This window comes from Panulirus ornatus, chromosome 7, assembly GCF_036320965.1.
Source record: "Panulirus ornatus isolate Po-2019 chromosome 7, ASM3632096v1, whole genome shotgun sequence".
NCBI classification, from domain to species: domain Eukaryota; kingdom Metazoa; phylum Arthropoda; class Malacostraca; order Decapoda; family Palinuridae; genus Panulirus; species Panulirus ornatus.
Window position 1 is genome coordinate 51,344,370 of NC_092230.1, and position 20,888 is coordinate 51,365,257.

At 42.2% G+C, this 20,888-nt stretch overlaps 1 protein-coding gene across 1 annotated transcript in view; it reads left to right on the forward strand.

Moving 5' to 3' along the window:
• Window positions 1-20,888, forward strand: part of LOC139749643 (uncharacterized) — an 80,079-nt gene that overhangs the window by 45,877 nt on the left and 13,314 nt on the right. The window contains exons 3-4 of the mRNA XM_071663815.1: window positions 3,707-3,799; window positions 6,964-7,090. Of these exons, the coding sequence (XP_071519916.1) occupies window positions 3,707-3,799; window positions 6,964-7,090 (220 nt within the window). The remainder of the gene's footprint in view (window positions 1-3,706; window positions 3,800-6,963; window positions 7,091-20,888) is intronic.

A 20,888-nucleotide genomic window follows, 5' to 3' on the forward strand; every position in this document is an offset into this window, starting at 1 on the left:
TCTTCAATGATGTGTCAGTCTGTTTATAATGAAGCAGGAGAGCAACATTACCTTGACAACTGTTGTGTGGTCAGATACCTCAGCAGGTGTTCAGGCCAACAGCACATGTTATCAATAACAACTCTGAACTTTGTTAGGTGCTGAGCCATTACAAAAATGCCACACAGTAGAGCATATTTCTAGAAACTTTAATGATTGTTGATGTAGTGGGACATTTCTAGTATAAATGTGCATTGTGTTTGCTGGAACAAATATGGAAAGAGAGCTCTATATTCCTGTCAAGTGTAAATAATTCGGACTGTGATGTGTATACAATACAACAAGTTGTTAAAACTGGAATATCATTACAAGACGAAGTAGACGAGATAAATGTTGTAATATTTTCATCATTAAACCATGGCACAAGATAGTGCAGGAACCACCCCCCCTCTCCCCAGCTGTGTGTTGTCCATGATACATAAAACAAACATGAAAACATCAGACATAAATGAGTCACTGTGTTTGTATGGTGCTACCAACTGCAAAATAAAGTCACTCATCACAACTAAACTGTTAATAATGTACAAAATATCTATAACCTCATGAAGATACCAGAAAATGATGGAGTGACTCAACTGTAGGTAATGTGATGGAGTGACTCAACTGTAGGTAATGTGATGGAGTGACTTAACTGTAGGTAATGTGATGCAGTGACTCAACTGTAGGTAATGTGATGGAGTGACTCAACTGTAGGTAATGTGATAGAGTGACTCAACTGTAGGTAATGTGATGGAGTGACTCAACTGTAGGTAATGTGATGGCTCTTGTAACGAAAACAATACTTCAGTCAAGCAGGTTGTGAGGTAACTCAGATTGTGGCTCTGAACCAAATAATGATGATTGAGTCACCACAACTTAACCTAACCAGCAAAGGAAGTAAACATCATGAAACAAACAATGTGAACTGATACTGAAAAAAGATTTTCCTGGTTTGAAAGCGAAGATCTGTACAGAGTTGCAACATAGTTTGATCCAAAATATAAAAGAAAATTCTTTTCCTCTTCTAACATAGCTGATCAAGTGATATCATCAGTTACCAGACTATGTGAAGAGGTTAGGTTAGGTTAGGTTAGGTTAGACGACAAAACACAAACAACTAACACAACCAATATCTGTGAAACATTGGATGAATCAGTGACCCGTGTTCTTGCTTGAAGTAGCGATACCTGCAGAAAGCATTGGAAGATATTGACATGTACTATGTCGTATCACGAGGACAAGAGAGTCAGTGGAACAAGGGAAGACAGTTTGTCATGATGGAAAGAAAAGATGAGACTACCTTGATGTGACGATATCTTTGTTGCCCCTGCATGCAGCGTTCCTAGTGAGTGGATGGTGCTGGCTTGATCTGTCATGCTAAATGTAAGAGGATTTTAGCAGAAAATGCTGAGAAACTTGTGTTTTTGGAGAAAAACCTGCTGAACTTGAACTTTAAAAACTGAGTGACTAATTGGTGAAAGAACAGTTGTTAATACATTAGGAGTTAAGTTAGCCACTTTCAGAAGAGTGAGGGAGGTTGAGGAAATGGTTGGTGGGATGCATGACTGTCCCATATCCTGGTAACACACAACTTGTAGCTGAAACTCATTTTAACAATGAGGACTTTGAAACGATGTAGCTGCCATATGGAAATGATTGATGGTCTATAATGAATGAATAATTCTTTATCTAATAAAATATATGGCAAAATATCCAGAAAATATATCCCCATCTTCCAGGGTGTTATAGTCTTCTGACATGTGCACAATACATAAGCATGATATACACATCCAAGGATCTCTGAATTCAGACATGCGATACTTCTGTACTCGTGATGGCATTTATCCTCATGTACTGCAAGTGTGCCTCTAAACTTGCTCGTCTGTTCCTTTCTGTTTAAAAACCAGAACTTTTCCTTCTTCTTCGAAGCATGCGTTGATATATCTCATCCATAAGAAGGATGACCAATCTGACCCCTCTATCATCCTATTAGTTTAACATCTACCATTTCCAAAGTCTTTGAATCCTTCTCAACTCCCTTATCATTAGATATTTGGAATCTCACATGAGTCTTCTCTCTGATCATCAGTATTAATGGCTTTCGTAAAGCAAGATGATATTTTTTCCTATCTTACTGTCTGGTCATCATCCCTGGAAGGTTTGGGGAGTCGTGTGTAGTTGCCCTTGATATGTGGCAAGCTTTGGACGAGGTTTGCAATTGGGGTCTCATCTCTAAGCTCCCTTCTTTTGGCTTGCCTCCCTCCTGTTGCTCCCTCATATCTAGCTTCTGAACTTTTCCTGGCTGATCTGTCTCTGTGTATGTCGATGGATCAGCCTCTCCAACTTTCTTCATAAACAACAATGTCCCTCAAGGTTCTATCTTGTCCCCTACACCTTTTTCTTTTCGTCAATGATTTTCTTCCACAAATAACCAAGTGCACTCATATGCTGATGACAATTATAATTGTATTCCTCCCCATCCTTCAGTTCTGCTCGTCTCATTCGATCTGCATCTCGTTTCGATACAAGTTCCTCATTAAACTCGGAGACAGGGTATCTCAGTGGGGTAGATGAAATCTAGTTATACTGAAGGCCTCCAAGACCCAGTTTCTGTCCATCTTTCTATCAAAATTCCTTACATATTTCCTCCCTCCTTCGATGGTTCTTTAATTCCACTTCTTGACTCAATGAGCATACATAGTATTACTGCAGCATCCACTTATTCTTGGAAATCCCACATTACGGAAATAGCTTGAAATAGCTTAGACAGCCTATAAGAAACTGGGAATCCTGTTTTGATGGAATTTCCTTTCTTCCCAACAGTTGTTCCGTTTATATAGATGATTTATCAATCCTCATATGAAGTACTGCTCTCTTATCTGGGGTGGTTCTAGTTCTGTATCCTCACTCAACAGAGTTGAGTTCAACTTATAAACTGTCCCAGGCTAACTTCCAAACTTGACCCCCTTGCCCTACGCCATAATGTTGGTTCGCTATCCCTCTTCTGTAGGTATTATTTTGGATTTTGTTCCCGAGAGCTGGCTGCTTGTGTGCCCCCACCATAAGCTAGACCACTCAATACTCGGCAAGCTGCTGCGTCACATGATTACTGTATGGCCGGTGGCAACTCAAGTGTGGGCTGTTTTGATAACTGTTTCTTTTCCTACACCTCAAATTTTTGGAGCCATCTACCATGTTGTGTCTTTCCCAATAACTATGAGCTGGCAAATATAAAATTCACTTTATTTACCGGCTCCAAAATTCACAAATATTTTCTCTGGCCTCTTGTTTTTCCTTGTCATTAACCTCTTTACATTTTGGTCAAGGCCCGGCCTTGATGTTGACTCTTGTCTGTGTCTGCAGCCTACAACGTAAACAAAAATCATGATAAGGTCTAATAGTAATGATGTGATATATATATCAATATATCCATGCTAGTATATGTCAATGTAAGATCTAAGAGTGATGATGTATGATATATATTATTATCAATATATCCATGCTAGTATATGTCAATATAAGATCTAAAAGTGATGATGTATGATATATATTATCATCAATATATCCATGCTAGTATATGTCAATATGAGATCAGTATTTACAATCATTAGTGGAGCTGTTATAGTGATCATTGATGATAATTTGACTTGTTCATGTGAAGGGAGATGAGCTAACCTGAACTTTGCAGAGTGTTGGTCCATGTGTGTGCAGCCTGACCCTACCAGTAACACATGAAAATCAACCACTACGTAACCAGCACAATAATAAAATCAACGACATCGTAAGAAAAATATATTTTACTGTACTACTCACTGTGTCCTATCTGTCTGGTCCCTGGTCATGGTACCTAGCTGGTCCCTGGTCATGGCACCTAGCTGGTCCCTGGTCATGATACCTGTCTGGTCCCTGGGAAGATACCTGGCTAGTCCCTGGTCATCTTACCTGCTGCTCCCTGCTTATGGTGCCTGGTCTTGATACATGGCTGGTCCCAGGTCATGGTACCTGGCTGGTCCTTTGTCATGGTACCTGGCTGATCCCTGGTCATGGTACCTGGTTGTTCCCTGGTCATGATACCTGGCTGGTCCCTGGTCATGGTACCTGGTTGGTCCCTTGTTATGGTACCTGGCTGGTCCCTGGTCATGATAAATGGCTGGTCACTGGTCATGATACATGGCTAGTCCCTGATCATGATACATGACAGGTCCCTGGTCATGGTACTTGGCTGGTACCTGGTCATAATACATGGCTGGTCCCTGGTCATGTTACCTGGCTGGTCCCTTATGGTACTAGCTGGTCCCTGGACATGATACATGGCTGGTCCCTGATCATGGTTCCTGGCTGGTCCCTGGTCATGGTACCTGGCTGGTCCCTTGTTATGATACATGGCTGGTCCCTGGTCATGATACATGGCTGGTCACTGGTCATGATACATGGCTGGTCCCTGGTCATAATACATAATTGGTCCCTGGTCATGGTACTTGGTTGGTACCTGGTCATGGTACCTGGCTGGTCCCTTGTTATGGTACATGGCTGGACCCTGGTCATGATACATGGCTGGTCACTGGTCATGATACATGGCTGGTCCCTGGTCATAATACATAATTGGTCCCTGGTCATGGTACTTGGTTGGTACCTGGTCATGATACGTGGATGATCCCTGGTCATGTTACCTGGCTGGTCCCTTGTTTTGGTACCTGGCAGGTCCCTGGCCATGATACATGGCTGGTCCCTGGTCATGATACCTGGCTGGTCCCTGGTCATGATACATGGCTGGTCCCTGGTCATGGTACCTGGCTGTTTCCTGGTCATGGTACATGGCTGGTCTCCGGTCATGATACCTGGCTGTTCCCTGGTCATGGTACCTGGCTGGTCCCTGGTCATGGTACCTGATTGATCCCTGGTCATGGTACCTGGCTGTTCCCTGGTCATGATACCTGGCTGCTCCCTGGTCATGATACCTAGCTGCTCCCTGGTCATGATACCTGGCTGGTCCCTGGTCATGATACCTGGCTGGTCCCTGGTCATGATACATGGCTGGTCCCTGGTCATGGTACCTGGCTGTTTCCTGGTCATGGTACATGGCTAGTCTCCGGTCATGATACCTGGCTGTTCCCTGGTCATGGTACCTGGCTGGTCCCTGGTCATGGTACCTGATTGATCCCTGGTCATGGTACCTGGCTGTTCCCTGGTCATGATACCTGGCTGCTCCCTGGTCATGATACCTAGCTGCTCCCTGGTCATGATACCTGGCTGGTCCCTGGTCATGTCACCTGGCTGGTCTCTGGTTATGGTACCTGTCTGGTCCCTGATATTAGTACCTGGCTGGTCCCTGGTCATGGTACCTGGCTGGTCCCTGGTCATGGTACATGGCTGGTCCCTGGTCATGATACCTGGCTGGTTCCTGGTCATGGTACATGGCTGGTCCCTGGTCATGTCACCTAGCTGGTCTCTGGTTATGGTACCTGTCTGGTCCCTGATCATAGTACCTGGCTGGTCCCTGGTCATGGTACCTGGCTGGTCCCTGGTCATGGTACCTGATTGATCCCTGGTCATGGTACCTGGCTGTTCCCTGGTCATGATACCTGGCTGCTCCCTGGTCATGATACCTTGCTGTTCCCTGGTCATGATATCTGGCTGGTCCCTGGTCATATCACCTGGCTGATCTCTGGTTATGGTACCTGTCTGGTCCCTGAACATGTTACCTGGCTGGTCCCTGGTCATGGTACCTGGCTGGTTCCTGGTCATGGTGCCTGGCTGGTCCCTGGTCTTGGTACCTGGTTAGTCCCTGGCCATGGTACATGGTTGGTCCCTGGTCATGATATCTGGCTGGTCCCTGGTCTTGGTACCTGTCTGGTCCCCGATCATGGTACCTGGCTGGTCCCTGGTTTTGGTACCAGGCTGGTTCCTAGTCATGGTACTTGGCTGGTACCTGGTCATGATACATGGCTGGTCCCTGGACATGATACCTGGCTGGTCCCTGGTCATGGTACCTGGCTGGTCCCTTGTTATGGTACATGGCTGGACCCTGGTCATGATACATGGCTGGTCACTGGTCATGATACATGGCTGGTCCCTGGTCATAATACATAACTGGTCCCTGATCATGGTACTTGGTTGGTCCCTGGTCATGATACATGGATGATCCCTGGTCATATTACCTGGCTGGTCCCTTGTTATGGTACCTGGCTGGTCCCTGGTCATGATACCTGGCTGGTCCCTGGTCATGATACCTGGCTGGTCCCTGGTCATGTCACCTGGCTGGTCTCTGGTTATGGTACCTGTCTGGTCCCTGATCATGGTACCTGGCTGGTCCCTGGTCATGGTACCTGATTGGTCCCTGGTTATGGTACCTGGCTGGTCCCTGGTCATAATACCTAGCTGGTCCCTGGTCATGGTACCTGGCTGGTCCCTGGTCATGGTACCTGACTGGTCCCTGGTCATGATACATGGTTGGTTCCTTGTCATGTCACCTGGCTGGTTCCTGGTCATGATACATGACTGGTACCTGGTCATGACACCTGGCTGGTCCCTGGTCATTTCACTAGGCTGGTCCCTGGTCATTTCACTAGGCTAGTCCCTGGTCATGATACATGACTGTCACCTGGTCATGGTACCTGGCTGGTCCCTGTTCATGATACCTGGCTGGTCCCTGCTTTTGTCACTAGGCTGGTCCCTGGTCATGGTACCTGGCTGGTCCCTGTTCATGATACCTGGCTGGTTCCTGGTCATGTCACTAGGCTGGTCCCTGGTCATTATACCTGATTGGTCCCTGGTCATGATACCTAGCTGGTGCCCGGTCATGGTACCTGGCTGGTACATGGTCACATCACTAGGTTGGTCCCTGGTCATGATACCTGACTGGTCTCTAGTCAGGGTTAGGATGAAGGTCATGCACATAGTGAGTTGTGATGGACAGGTCACTTATCTCTGACCTCTGACCTGCAGAGTGAAGTATTAAGCAAGGTGTTGTCCAGGGAGGTAGAGGCCATGAGTCTAACAGCCTCAGTGTTCCATCATCTGGTACATCTCCATCATGGTGGACGACCTGACCAACAACTACAACTGCTCCATGGTTAGTTATTCTTAGTATTATCATTACTCCCTCTGTAACTGATACCAATTATTGATATAATAATTACTTCTGTCTTGGATTCAGATTATATAGTAATAATAATTCTATTAATTACTTCTTTGTACCAGATACAAAATATATAGCGGTGATATAATTCTAATAATTACTTCTTCGTGACAGATACAAATTATATAGCAACATTACAATTCTAATCATTACATCTCTTTAACAGATATATATTATATAGTAATGATACAATTTTAATACTTCTCTGTAACAGATACAAATTATATAGTAATTATATAATTCTAATCATTACTTCCCTGTAACAAATTACAAAATATGATTTTAATCAATACTTCTCTGTAACAGATAAAAATTATATAGTAATTATATAAATCTAATCATTACTTCTCTGTAACAGATACAAATTATATATTTATATAATTCTAATCATTACTTCTCTGGAACATATTAGATAATATGACTTTAATCAATACTTCTTTGTAACAGATACAAGTTATATAGCAATAATATTATTCTAATCATTACTTCTCTGTAACATTATCAAATTATATTATTAAAAGTATTTGCTGTCTCCGGCATTAGCGAGGTAGTGCAAGGAAACAGATGAAAGAATGGCCCAACCCACCCACATCCACATGTATATACATAAACGCCCACACACGCACATATACATACCTATACATTTCAACGTATACATACATATACATACACAGATATATACACATGTACATATTCATACTTGCTTCCTTCATCCATTCCTGTCGCCAGACCTGCCACACATGAAAAACAGCAAAGGCTACATTCGTTCAAACTCAGACTCTAGCTTTCATGTGTAATGCACCAAAATCACAGCTCCCTTTCCACATCCAGGCCCCACAAAACTTTCCATGGTTTACCCCAGATGCTTCACATGCCCTGGTTCAGTCCATTGACAGCACATTGACCCCAGTATACCACATCGTTCCAATTCACTCTATTCCTTGCGCGCCTTTCACCCTCCTGTATCTTCAGGCCCCGATCACTCAAAATCTTTTTCACCCCATCCTTCCACCTCCAATTTGGTCCCTCCCTTCTCATTCCCTCCGCCTCTGACACATATATCCTCTTTGTCAATCTTTCCTCACTCATTCTCTCCATGTGACCAAACCATTTCAATACACCCTCTGCTGCTCTCTCAGCCACACTCTTTTAATTACCACACATCTCTCTCACCCTTTCATAACTTTCTCGATCAAACCACCTCACACCACATATTGTCCTCAAACATTTCATTTCCAACACATTCACCCTTCTCCACACAGCCCTATCTATAACCCATGCCTCGCAATCTTATAACATTGTTTGAACTCCTATTCCTTCAAAGAGACCCATTTTTGCTCTCCGAGATAACGTTCTCGCCTTCCACACATTCTTCAATGCTTCCAGAACCTTCGCCCCCTTCCCCATCCTGTAACATTATGAAAATTTATAGCAATAATATAATTCTTAGTTAATACTTCTCTGTAACATTATCAAATTATATAGCAATATTATAATTTTAATTAATAATTCTCCGTAACATTATTAAATTATTTAGCAACATAATTTTAACTAATACTTCTCTGTAACATTATCAAATTATATAGCAATGATATAATTTTCATTAATACTTTTCCGTAACATTATCAAATTATATAGTAATAATATAAGGAAAATTAATACTTCTCTGTAACATTATATCAAATTATATATCAATAATATAATTTTGATCAACACTTCTCTGTAGCATTATCAAATTATATAGCAATAATATAATTTTAATTAATAATTTTCTGTAACATTATCAAATTGTATAGCAATAATATAATTTTAATTAATACTTCTCTGTAACATTATCAAAGTGTATAGCAATAATATCATTTTAATTAATATTTCTCCATAACATTATCAAATTATATAGTAATAATATAACGTAATTGATACTTCTCTAACATTATCAAATTATATAGCAATAATCTAATTCTAATTAATACTTCTCTGTAACATTATCAAATTATATAGCAAACCTATAATTCTAATTAATACTTCTCTGTAACATTACCAAATTATATAGCAGTAATATAATTCTAACTAATACTTCTCTAACATTACCAAATTATATAGCAATAATATATTCTAATTAATACTTTTGTAGCATTAGCAAATTATATTTATTTATATTTATTTTGCTTTGTCGCTGTCTCCTGCGCTTGCGAGGTAGCGCAAGGAAACAGAAGAAAGAAATGGCCCAACCCACCCCCATACACATGCATATACATACACGTCCACACACGCAAATATACTTACCTATACATCTCAATGTACACATATATATCTACACACACATACATATACATATATACACATGACATAATTCATACTGTATGCCTTTATTTATTCCCATCGCCACCTCACCACACATGGAATAACAACCCCCTCCCCCCTCATGTGCACGAGGTAGTGCTAGGAAAAGACAACAAAGGCCCCTTTCGTTCACACTCAGTCTCTAGCTGTCATGTAATAATGCACCGAAACCACAGCTCCCTTTCCACATCCAGGCCCCACAGAACTTTCCCCAGATGCTTCACATGCCCTGGTTCAATCCATTAACAGCACGTCGACCCCAGTATACCACATCGATCCAATTCACTCTATTCCTTGCCCGCCATTCACCCTCCTGCATGTTCAGGCCCCTATCACTCAAAATCTTTTTCACCCCATCTTTCCACCTCCAATTTGGTCTCCCACTTCTCCTCGTTCCCTCCACCTCCGACACATATATCCTCTTGGTCAGTCTTTCCTCACTCATTCTCTCCATGTGCCCAAACCATTTCAAAACACCCTCTTCTGCTCTCTCAACCATGCTCTTTTTATTTCCACACATCTCTCTTACCCTTACATTACTTACTTGATCAAACCACCTCACACCACATATCGTCCTCAAACATCTCATTTCCAGCACATCCACCCTCCTGCGCACAACTCTATCCATAGCCCACGTCTCGCAGCCATACAACATTGTTGGAACCACTATTCCTTCAAACATACCCATTTTTGCTTTCCGAGATAATGTTCTCGACTTTAAAACATTCTTCAAGGCTCCCAGGACTTTCGCCCCCTCCCCCACCCTATGATTCACTTCTGCTTCCATGGTTCCATCTGCTGCAAGATCCACTCCCAGATATCTAAAACACTTCACTTCCTCCAGTTTCTCTCCATTCAAACTTACCTCCCAAATGACTTGACCCTCAACCCTATTGTACCTAATAACCTTGCTCTTATTCACATTTACTCTTAACTTTCTTCTTTCACACACTTTACCAAACTCAGTCACCAGCTTCTGCAGTTTCTCACATGAATCAGCTACCAGCGCTGTATCATCAGCCAACAACAACTGACTCACTTCCCAAGCTCTCTCATCCCCAACAGACTGCATACTTGCCCCTCTTTCCAGAACTTTTGCATTCACCTCCCTAACAACCCCATCCATAAACAAATTAAACAACCATGGGGACATCACGCACCCCTGCCGCAAACCTACATTCACTGAGAACCAATCACTTTCCTCTCTTCCTACACGTACACATGCCTTACATCCTCGTTAAAAACTTTTCACTGCTTCTAACAACTTGGCTCCCACACCATATACTCTTAGTACCTTCCACAGAGCATCTCTATCATATGCCTTCTCCAGATCCATAAATGCTGCATACAAATCCATTTGCTTTTCTAAGTATTTCTCACATACATTCTTCAAAGCAAACACCTGATCCACACATCCTCTACCACTTCTGAAACCACACTGCTCTTCCCCAATATGATGCTCTGTACATGCCTTCACCCTCTCAATCAATACCCTCCCATATAATTTACCAGGAATACTCAACAAACTTATACCTCTGTAATTTGAGCACTCACTCTTATCCCCTTTGCCTTTGTACAATGGCACTATGCACGCATTCCGCCAATCCTCAGGCACCTCACCATGAGTCATACATACATTAAATAACCTTACCAACCAGTCAAAAATACAGTCACCCCCTTTTTTAATAAATTCCACTGCAATACCATCCAAACCTGCTGCCTTGCCGGCTTTCATCTTCCGCAAAGCTTTTACTACCTCTTCTCTGTTTACCAAATCATTTTCCCTAACCCTCTCACTTTGCACACCACCTCGACCAAAACACCCTATATCTGCCACTCTGTCATCAGACACATTCAACAAACCTTCAAAATACTCATTCCATCTCCTTCTCACATCACCACTGTGTGTGGATGTGTATGCATATACATGTGTATGTGGGTGGGCTGGGCCATTGTTTCGTCTGTTTCCTTGCGCTACCTCGCTAACACGGGAGACAGCGACAAAGCTAAATAAATAAATAAATAAATAAAATACAATTTTAATTAATACTTCTGCGTAACATTATCAAATTATATAGCAGTAATATAATTCTAATTAATACTTCTCTGTAACATTATCAATTATAAAGCATTAATATAATTCTAATTAATACTTCTCTGTAGCATTATCAAATTGTATAGCAATAATTTAATTTTGATTAATACTTCTCTGTAACATTATCAAATTATATAGCAATAATATTATTGTAATTAATACTTCTCTGTAACATTATCAAATAATATAGCAATAATATTCTAATTAATACTTCTCTGTAGCATTATCAAATTATATAGCTAATATAATTTTAATTAATACTTCTCTGTCATGTTATCAAATTATATAGCATTAATATAATTCTAATTAATACTTCTCTGTAATATTATCAAATTATATAGCAATAATATAATTTCAATCAATACTTATCTGTGTTATTATCAAATTATATAGCAATAATGTAATTTCAATTAATACGTCTCTGTAACATTATCAAATTATATAGCAATAATATAATTCTCCTGATGTTTGTGTAAATAAATTATACATTTCCCTTTTCCATAGCCAGAGGTTGAACCATTATGTGACATTCATTTTTTCATTTCATTTCAAGCTAGAAGTTTCAGTTTTCTAAATTATTTCTTACATTTTTCATATGTATATAAATGTATATGTGTGTGTGTGTGTGTGTGTATATGTGCGTGTGTATGTATATGTATATATTTTTTTTTTTTTTTTTTTTTTGCCCCTGTCTCCCGCGTTTGTGAGGTAGCGCAAGGAAACAGACGAAAGAAAATGGCCCAACCCACCCCCATACACATGTATATACATACGTCCACACATGCAAATATACATACCCACACAGCTTTCCATGGTTTACCCCAGACGCTTCACATGCCCTGATTCAATCCACTGACAGCACATCAACCCCGGCATACCACATCGTTCCAATTAACTCTATTCCTTGCCCTCCTTTCACCTTCCTGCATGTTCAGGCCCCGATAACACAAAATCTTTTTCACTCCATCTTTCCACCTCCAATTTGGTCTCCCTCTTCTCCTCGTTCCCTCCACCTCCGACACATATATCCTCTTGGTCAATCTTTCCTCACTCATTCTCTCCATGTGCCCAAACCATTTCAAAACACCCTCTTCTGCTCTCTCAACCACGCTCTTTTTATTTCCACACATCTCTCTTACCCTTACGTTACTTACTCGATCAAACCACCTCACACCACACATTGTCCTCAAACATCTCATTTCCAGCACATCCATCCTCCTGTGCACAACTCTATCCATAGCCCACGCCTCGCAGCCATACAACATTGTTGGAACCACTATTCCTTCAAACATACCCATTTTTGCTTTCCGAGATAATGTTCTCGACTTCCACACATTCTTCAAGGCTCCCAGAATTTTCGCCCCCTCCCCCACCCTATGATCCACTTCCGCTTCCATGGTTCCATCCGCTGCCAGATCCACTCCCAGATATCTAAAACACTTCACTTCCTCCAGTTTTTCTCCATTCAAACTCACCTCCCAATTGACTTGACCCTCAACCCTACTGTACCTAATAACCTTGCTCTTATTCACATTTACTCTTAACTTTCTTCTTTCACACACTTTACCAAACTCAGTCACCAGCTTCTGCAGTTTCTCACATGAATCAGCCACCAGCGCTGTATCATCAGCGAACAACAACTGACTCACTTCCCAAGCTCTCTCATCCCCAACAGACTTCATACTTGCCCCTCTTTCCAAAACTCTTGCATTCACCTCCCTAACAACCCCATCCATAAACAAACTAAACAACCATGGAGACATCACACACCCCTGCCGCAAACCTACATTCACTGAGAACCAATCACTTTCCTCTCTTCCTACACGTACACATGCCTTACATCCTCGATAAAAACTTTTCACTGCTTCTAACAACTTGCCTCCCACACCATATATTCTTAATACCTTCCACAGAGCATCTCTATCAACTCTATCATATGCCTTCTCCAGATCCATAAATGCTACATACAAATCCATTTGCTTTTCTAAGTATTTCTCACATACATTCTTCAAAGCAAACACCTGATCCACACATCCTCTACCACTTCTGAAACCACACTGCTCTTCCCCAATCTGATGCTCTGTACATGCCTTCACCCTCTCAATCAATACCCTCCCATATAATTTACCAGGAATACTCAACAAACTTATACCTCTGTAATTTGAGCACTCACTCTTATCCCCTTTGCCTTTGTACAATGGCACTATGCACGCATTCTGCCAATCCTCAGGCACCTCACCGTGAGTCATACATACATTAAATAACCTTACCAACCAGTCAACAATACAGTCACCCCCTTTTTTAATAAATTCCACTGCAATACCATCCAAACCTGCTGCCTTGCCGGCTTTCATCTTCCGCAAAGCTTTTACTACCTCTTCTCTGTTTATCAAATCATTTTCCCTAACCCTCTCACTTTGCACACCATCTCAACCAAAACACCCTATATCTGCCACTCTATCATCAAACACATTCAGCAAACCTTCAAAATACTCACTCCATCTCCTTCTCACATCACCACTACTTGTTATCACCTCCCCATTTGCGCCCTTCACTGAAGTTCCCATTTGCTCCCTTGTCTTACGCACTTTATTTACCTCCTTCCAGAACATCTTTTTATTCTCCCTAAAATTTAATGATACTCTCTCACCCCAACTCTCATTTGCCCTTTTTTTTCACCTCTTGCACCTTTCTCTTGACCTCCTGTCTCTTTCTTTTATACGTCTCCCACTCAATTGCATTTTTTCCCCTGCAAAAATCGTCCAAATGCCTCTCTCTTCTCTTTCACTAATACTCTTACTTCTTCATCCCACCACTCACTACCCTTTCTAATCAACCCACCTCCCACTCTTCTCATGCCACAAGCATCTTTTGCGCAATCCATCACTGATTCCCTAAATACATCCCATTCCTCCCCCACTCCCCTTACTTCCATTGTTCTCACCTTTTTCCATTCTGTACTCAGTCTCTCCTGGTACTTCCTCACACAAGTCTCCTTCCCAAGCTCACTTACTCTCACCACCCTCTTCACCCCAACATTCACTCTTTTTTTTCTGAAAACCCATACAAATCTTCACCTTAGCCTCCACAAGATAATGATCAGACATCCCTCCAGTTGCACCTCTCAGCACATTAACATCCAAAAGTCTCTCTTTCGCGCACCTGTCAATTAACACGTAATCCAATAACGCTCTCTGGCCATCTCTCCTACTTACATAAGTATACTTATGTATATCTATATACTTATGTATATTTTTTTTTTTTTTTTTTTTATACTTTGTCGCTGTCTCCCGCGTTTGCGAGGTAGCGCAAGGAAACAGACGAAAGAAATGGCCCAACCCCCCCCATACACATGTACATACACACGTCCACACACGCAAATATACATACCTACACAGCTTTCCTTGGTTTACCCCGGACGCTTCACATGCCTTGATTCAATCCACTGACAGCACGTCAACCCCTGTATACCACATCGCTCCAATTCACTCTATTCCTTGCCCTCCTTTCACCCTCCTGCATGTTCAGGCCCCGATCACACAAAATCCTTTTCACTCCATCTTTCCACCTCCAATTTGGTCTCCCTCTTCTCCTCGTTCCCTCCACCTCCGACACATATATCCTCTTGGTCAATCTTTCCTCACTCATTCTCTCCATGTGCCCAAACCATTTCAAAACACCCTCTTCTGCTCTCTCAACCACGCTCTTTTTATTTCCACACATCTCTCTTACCCTTACGTTACTTACTCGATCAAACCACCTCACACCACACATTGTCCTCAAACATCTCATTTCCAGCACATCCATCCTCCTGCGCACAACTCTATCCATAGCCCACGCCTCGCAACCATACAACATTGTTGGAACTACTATTCCTTCAAACATACCCATTTTTGCTTTCCGGGATAATGTTCTCGACTTCCACACATTTTTCAAGGCTCCCAAAATTTTCGCCCCCTCCCCCACCCTATGATCCACTTCCGCTTCCATGGTTCCATCCGCTGACAGATCCACTCCCAGATATATAAAACACTTCACTTCCTCCAGTTTTTCTCCATTCAAACTCACCTCCCAATTGACTTGACCCTCAACCCTACTGTACCTAATAACCTTGCTCTTATTCACATTTACTCTTAACTTTCTTCTTCCACACACTTTACCAAACTCCGTCACCAGCTTCTGCAGTTTCTCACATGAATCCGCCACCAGCGCTGTATCATCAGCGAACAACAACTGACTCACTTCCCAAGCTCTCTCATCCCCAACAGACTTCATACTTGCCCCTCTTTCCAAGACTCTTGCATTTACCTCCCTAACAACCCCATCCATAAACAAATTAAACAACCATGGAGACATCACACACCCCTGCCGCAAACCTACATTCACTGAGAACCAATCACTTTCCTCTCTTCCTACACGTACACATGCCTTACATCCTCGATAAAAACTTTTCACTGCTTCTAACAACTTGCCTCCCACACCATATATTCTTAATACCTTCCACAGAGCATCTCTATCAACTCTATCATATGCCTTCTCCAGATCCATAAATGCTACATACAAATCCATTTGCTTTTCTAAGTATTTCTCACATACATTCTTCAAAGCAAACACCTGATCCACACATCCTCTACCACTTCTGAAACCACACTGCTCTTCCCCAATCTGATGCTCTGTACATGCCTTCACCCTCTCAATCAATACCCTCCCATATAATTTACCAGGAATACTCAACAAACTTATACCTCTGTAATTTGAGCACTCACTCTTATCCCCTTTGCCTTTGTACAATGGCACTATGCACGCATTCCGCCAATCCTCAGGCACCTCACCATGAGTCATACATACATTAAATAACCTTACCAACCAGTCAACAATACAGTCACCCCCTTTTTTAATAAATTCCACTGCAATACCATCCAAACCTGCTGCCTTGCCGGCTTTCATCTTCCGCAAAGCTTTTACTACCTCTTCTCTGTTTACCAAATCATTTTCCCTAACCCTCTCACTTTGCACACCACCTCGACCCAAACACCCTATATCTGCCACTCTGTCATCAGACACATTCAACAAACCTTCAAAATACTCATTCCATCTCCTTCTCACCTCACCACTACTTGTTATCACCTCCCCATTTACGCCCTTCACTGAAGTTCCCATTTGCTCCCTTGTCTTACGCACCCTATTTACCTCCTTCCAGAACATCTTTTTATTCTCCCTAAAATTTACTGATAGTCTCTCACCCCAACTCTCATTTGCCCTTTTTTTCACCTCTTGCACTTTTCTCTTGACCTCCTGTCTCTTTCTTTTATACTTCTCCCACTCAATTGCATTTTTTCCCTGCAAAAATCGTCCAAATGCCTCTCTCTTCTCTTTCACTAATACTCTTACTTCTTCATCCCACCACTCACTACCCTTTCTAAACAGCCCACCTCCCACTCTTCTCATGCCACAAGCATCTTTTGCACAATCCATCACTGATTCCCTAAATACATCCCATTCCTCCCCCACTCCCCTTACTTCCATTGTTCTCACCTTTTTCCATTCTGTACACAGTCTCTCCTGATACTTCTTCACACAGGTCTCCTTCCCAAGCTCACTTACTCTCACCACCTTCTTCACCCCAACATTCACTCTTCTTTTCTGAAAACCCATACTAATCTTCACCTTAGCCTCCACAAGATAATGATCAGACATCCCTCCAGTTGCACCTCTCAGCACATTGACATCCAAAAGTCTCTCTTTCGCACGCCTGTCAATTAACACGTAATCCAATAACGCTCTCTGGCCATCTCTCCTACTTACATAAGTATACTTATGTATATCTCGCTTTTTAAACCAGGTATTCCCAATCATCAGTCCTTTTTCAGCACATAAATCTACAAGCTCTTCACCATTTCCATTTACAACACTGAACACCCCATGCATACCAATTATTCCCTCGACTGCCACATTACTCACCTTTGCATTCAAATCACCCATCACTATAACCCGGTCTCGTGCATCAAAACCGCTAACACACTCATTTAGCTGCTCCCAAAACACTTGCCTCTCATGATCTTTCTTCTCATGCCCAGGTGCATATGCACCAATAATCACCCACCTCTCTCCATCAACTTTCAATTTTACCCATATTAATCGAGAATTTACTTTCTTACATTCTATCACATACTCCCACAACTCCTGTTTCAGGAGTATTGCTACTCCTTCCCTTGCTCTTGTCCTCTCACTAACCCCTGACTTCACTCCCCAGACATTTCCAAACCACTCTTCCCCTTTACCCTTGAGCTTCGTTTCACTCAGAGCCAAAAGATCCAGGTTCGTTTCCTCAAACATACTACCTATCTCTCCTTTTTTCACATCTTGGTTACATCCACACACATTTAGGCACCCCACTCTGAGCCTTCGAGGAGGATGAGCACTCCCCGCGTTGCTCCTTCTTCTGTTTCCCATTTTAGAAAGTTAATACAAGGAGGGGAGGATTTCCGGCCCCCCGCTCCCGTCCCCTCTAGTCGCTTTCTACGACACGCGAGGAATACCTGTATATATATATACTTATGTATATATATATGTATATATATATATATATATTATCCCTGGGGATAGGAGTGAAAGAATACTTCCCACGCATTCCTCGCATGTCGTAGAAGGCGACTAGAGGGGACGGGAGCGGGGGGCCAGAAATCCTCCCCTCCTTGTATTTTTTTAACTTTCTAAAATGGGAAACAGAAGAAGGAGTCACGCGGGGAGTGCTCATTCTCCTCGAAGGCTCAGACTGGGGTGTCTAAATGTGTGTGGATGTAACCAAGATGTGAGAAAAGGAGAGATAGGTAGTATGTTTGAGGAAAGGAACCTGGATGTTTTGGCTCTGAGTGAAACGAAGCTCAAGGGTAAAGGGGAAGAGTGGTTTGGGAATGTCTTGGGAGTAAAGTCAGGGGTTAGTGACAGGACAAGAACAAGGGAAGGAGTAGCAGTACTCCTGAAACAGGAGTTGTGGGAGTATGTGATAGAATGTAATAAAGTAAATTCTTGATTAATATGGGTAAAACTGTAAGTTGATGGAGAGAGATGGGTGATTATTGGTGCATATGCACCTGGGCATGAGAAGAAAGATCATGAGAGGCAAGTGTTTTGGGAGCAGCTGAATGAGTGTGTTAGTGGTTTTGATGCTCGAGACCGGGTTATAGTGATGGGTGATTTGAATGCAAAGGTGAGTAATGTGGCAGTTGAGGGAATAATTGGTATACATGGGGTGTTCAGTGTTGTAAATGGAAATGGTGAAGAGCTTGTAGATTTATGTGCTGAAAAAGGACTGGTGATTGGGAATACCTGGTTTAAAAAGCGAGATATACACAAGTATATGTATGTAAGTAGGAGAGATGGCCAGAGAGCATTATTGGATTACGTGTTAATTGACAGGCGCGCGAAAGAGAGACTTTTGGATGTTGATGTGCTGAGAGGTGCAACTGGAGGGATGTCTGATCATTATCTTGTGGAGGCTAAGGTGAAGATTTGTATGGGTTTTCAGAAAAGAAGAGTGAATGTTGGAGTGAAGAGGGTGGTGAGAGTAAGTGAGCTTGGGAAGGAGACTTGTGTGAGGAAGTACCAGGAGAGACTGAGTACAGAATGGAAAAAGGTGAGAACAATGGAAGTAAGGGGAGTGGGGGAGGAATGGGATGTATTTAGGGAATCAGTGATGGATTGCGCAAAAGATGCTTGCGGCATGAGAGGAGTGGGAGGTGGGTTGATTAGAAAGGGTAGTGAGTGATGGGATGAAGAAGTAAGATTATCAGTGAAAGAGAAGAGAGAGGCATTTGGATGATTTTTGCAGGGGAAAAATGCAATTGAGTGGGAGATGTATAAAAGAAAGAGACAGGAGGTCAAGAGAAAGGTGCAAGAGGTGAAAAAAAAGGGCAAATGAGAGTTGGGGTGAGAGAGTATCATTAAATTTTAGGGAGAATAAAAAGATGTTCTGGAAGGAGGTAAATAAAGTGCGTAAGACAAGGGAGCAAATGGGAACTTCAGTGAAGGGCGCAAATGGGGAGGTGATAACAAGTAGTGGTGATGTGAGAAGGAGATGGAGTGAGTATTTTGAAGGTTTGTTGAATGTGTTTGATGATAGAGTGGCAGATATAGGGTGTTTTGGTCAAAGTGGTGTGCAAAGTGAGAGGGTTAGGGAAAATGATTAGGTAAACAGAGAAGAGGTAGTAAAAGCTTTGCGGAAGATGAAAGCCGGCAAGGCAGCAGGTTTGGATGGTATTGCAGTGGAATTTATTAAAAAAGGGGGTGACTGTATTGTTGACTGGTTGGTAAGGTTATTTAATGTATGTATGACTCATGGTGAGGTGCCTGAGGATTGGCGGAATGCATGCAGAGTGCCATTGTACAAAGGCAAAGGGGATAAGAGTGAGTGCTCAAATTACAGAGGTATAAGTTTGTTGAGTATTCCTGGTAAATTATATGGGAGGGTATTGATTGAGAGGGTGAAGGCATGTACAGAGCATCAGATTGGGGAAGAGCAGTGTGGTTTCAGAAGTGGTAGAGGATGTGTGGATCAGGTGTTTGCTTTGAAGAATGTATGTGAGAAATACTTAGAAAAGCAAATGGATTTGTATGTAGCATTTATGGATCTGGAGAAGGCATATGATAGAGTTGATAGAGATGCTCTGTGGAAGGTATTAAAAATATATGGTGTGGGAGGCAAGTTGTCAGAAGCAGTGAAAAGTTTTTATCAAGGATGTAAGGCATGTGTACGTGTAGGAAGAGAGGAAAGTGATTGGTTCTCAGTGAATGTAGGATTGCGGCAGGGGTGTGTGATGTCTCCATGGTTGTTTAATTTGTTTATGGATGGGGTTGCTAGGGAGGTGAATGCAAGAGTTTTGGAAAGAGGGGCAAGTATGAAGTCTGTTGGGGATGAGAGAGCTTGGGAAGTGAGTCAGTTGTTGTTCGCTGATGATACAGCGCTGGTGGCTGATTCATGTGAGAAACTGCAGAAGCTGGTGACTGAGTTTGGTAAAGTGAGTGAAAGAAGAAAGTTAAGAGTAAATGTGAATAAGAGCAAGGTTATTAGGTACAGTTGGGTTGAGGGTCAAGTCAATTGGGAGGTAAGTTTGAATGGAGAAAAGCTGGAGGAAGTAAAGTGTTTTAGATATCTGGGAGTGGATCTGTCAGCGGATGGAACCATGGAAGCGGAAGTGGATCATAGGGTGGGGGAGGGGGCGAAAATCCTGGGAGCCTTGAAGAATGTTTGGAAGTCGAGAACATTATCTCGGAAAGCAAAAATGGGTATGTTTG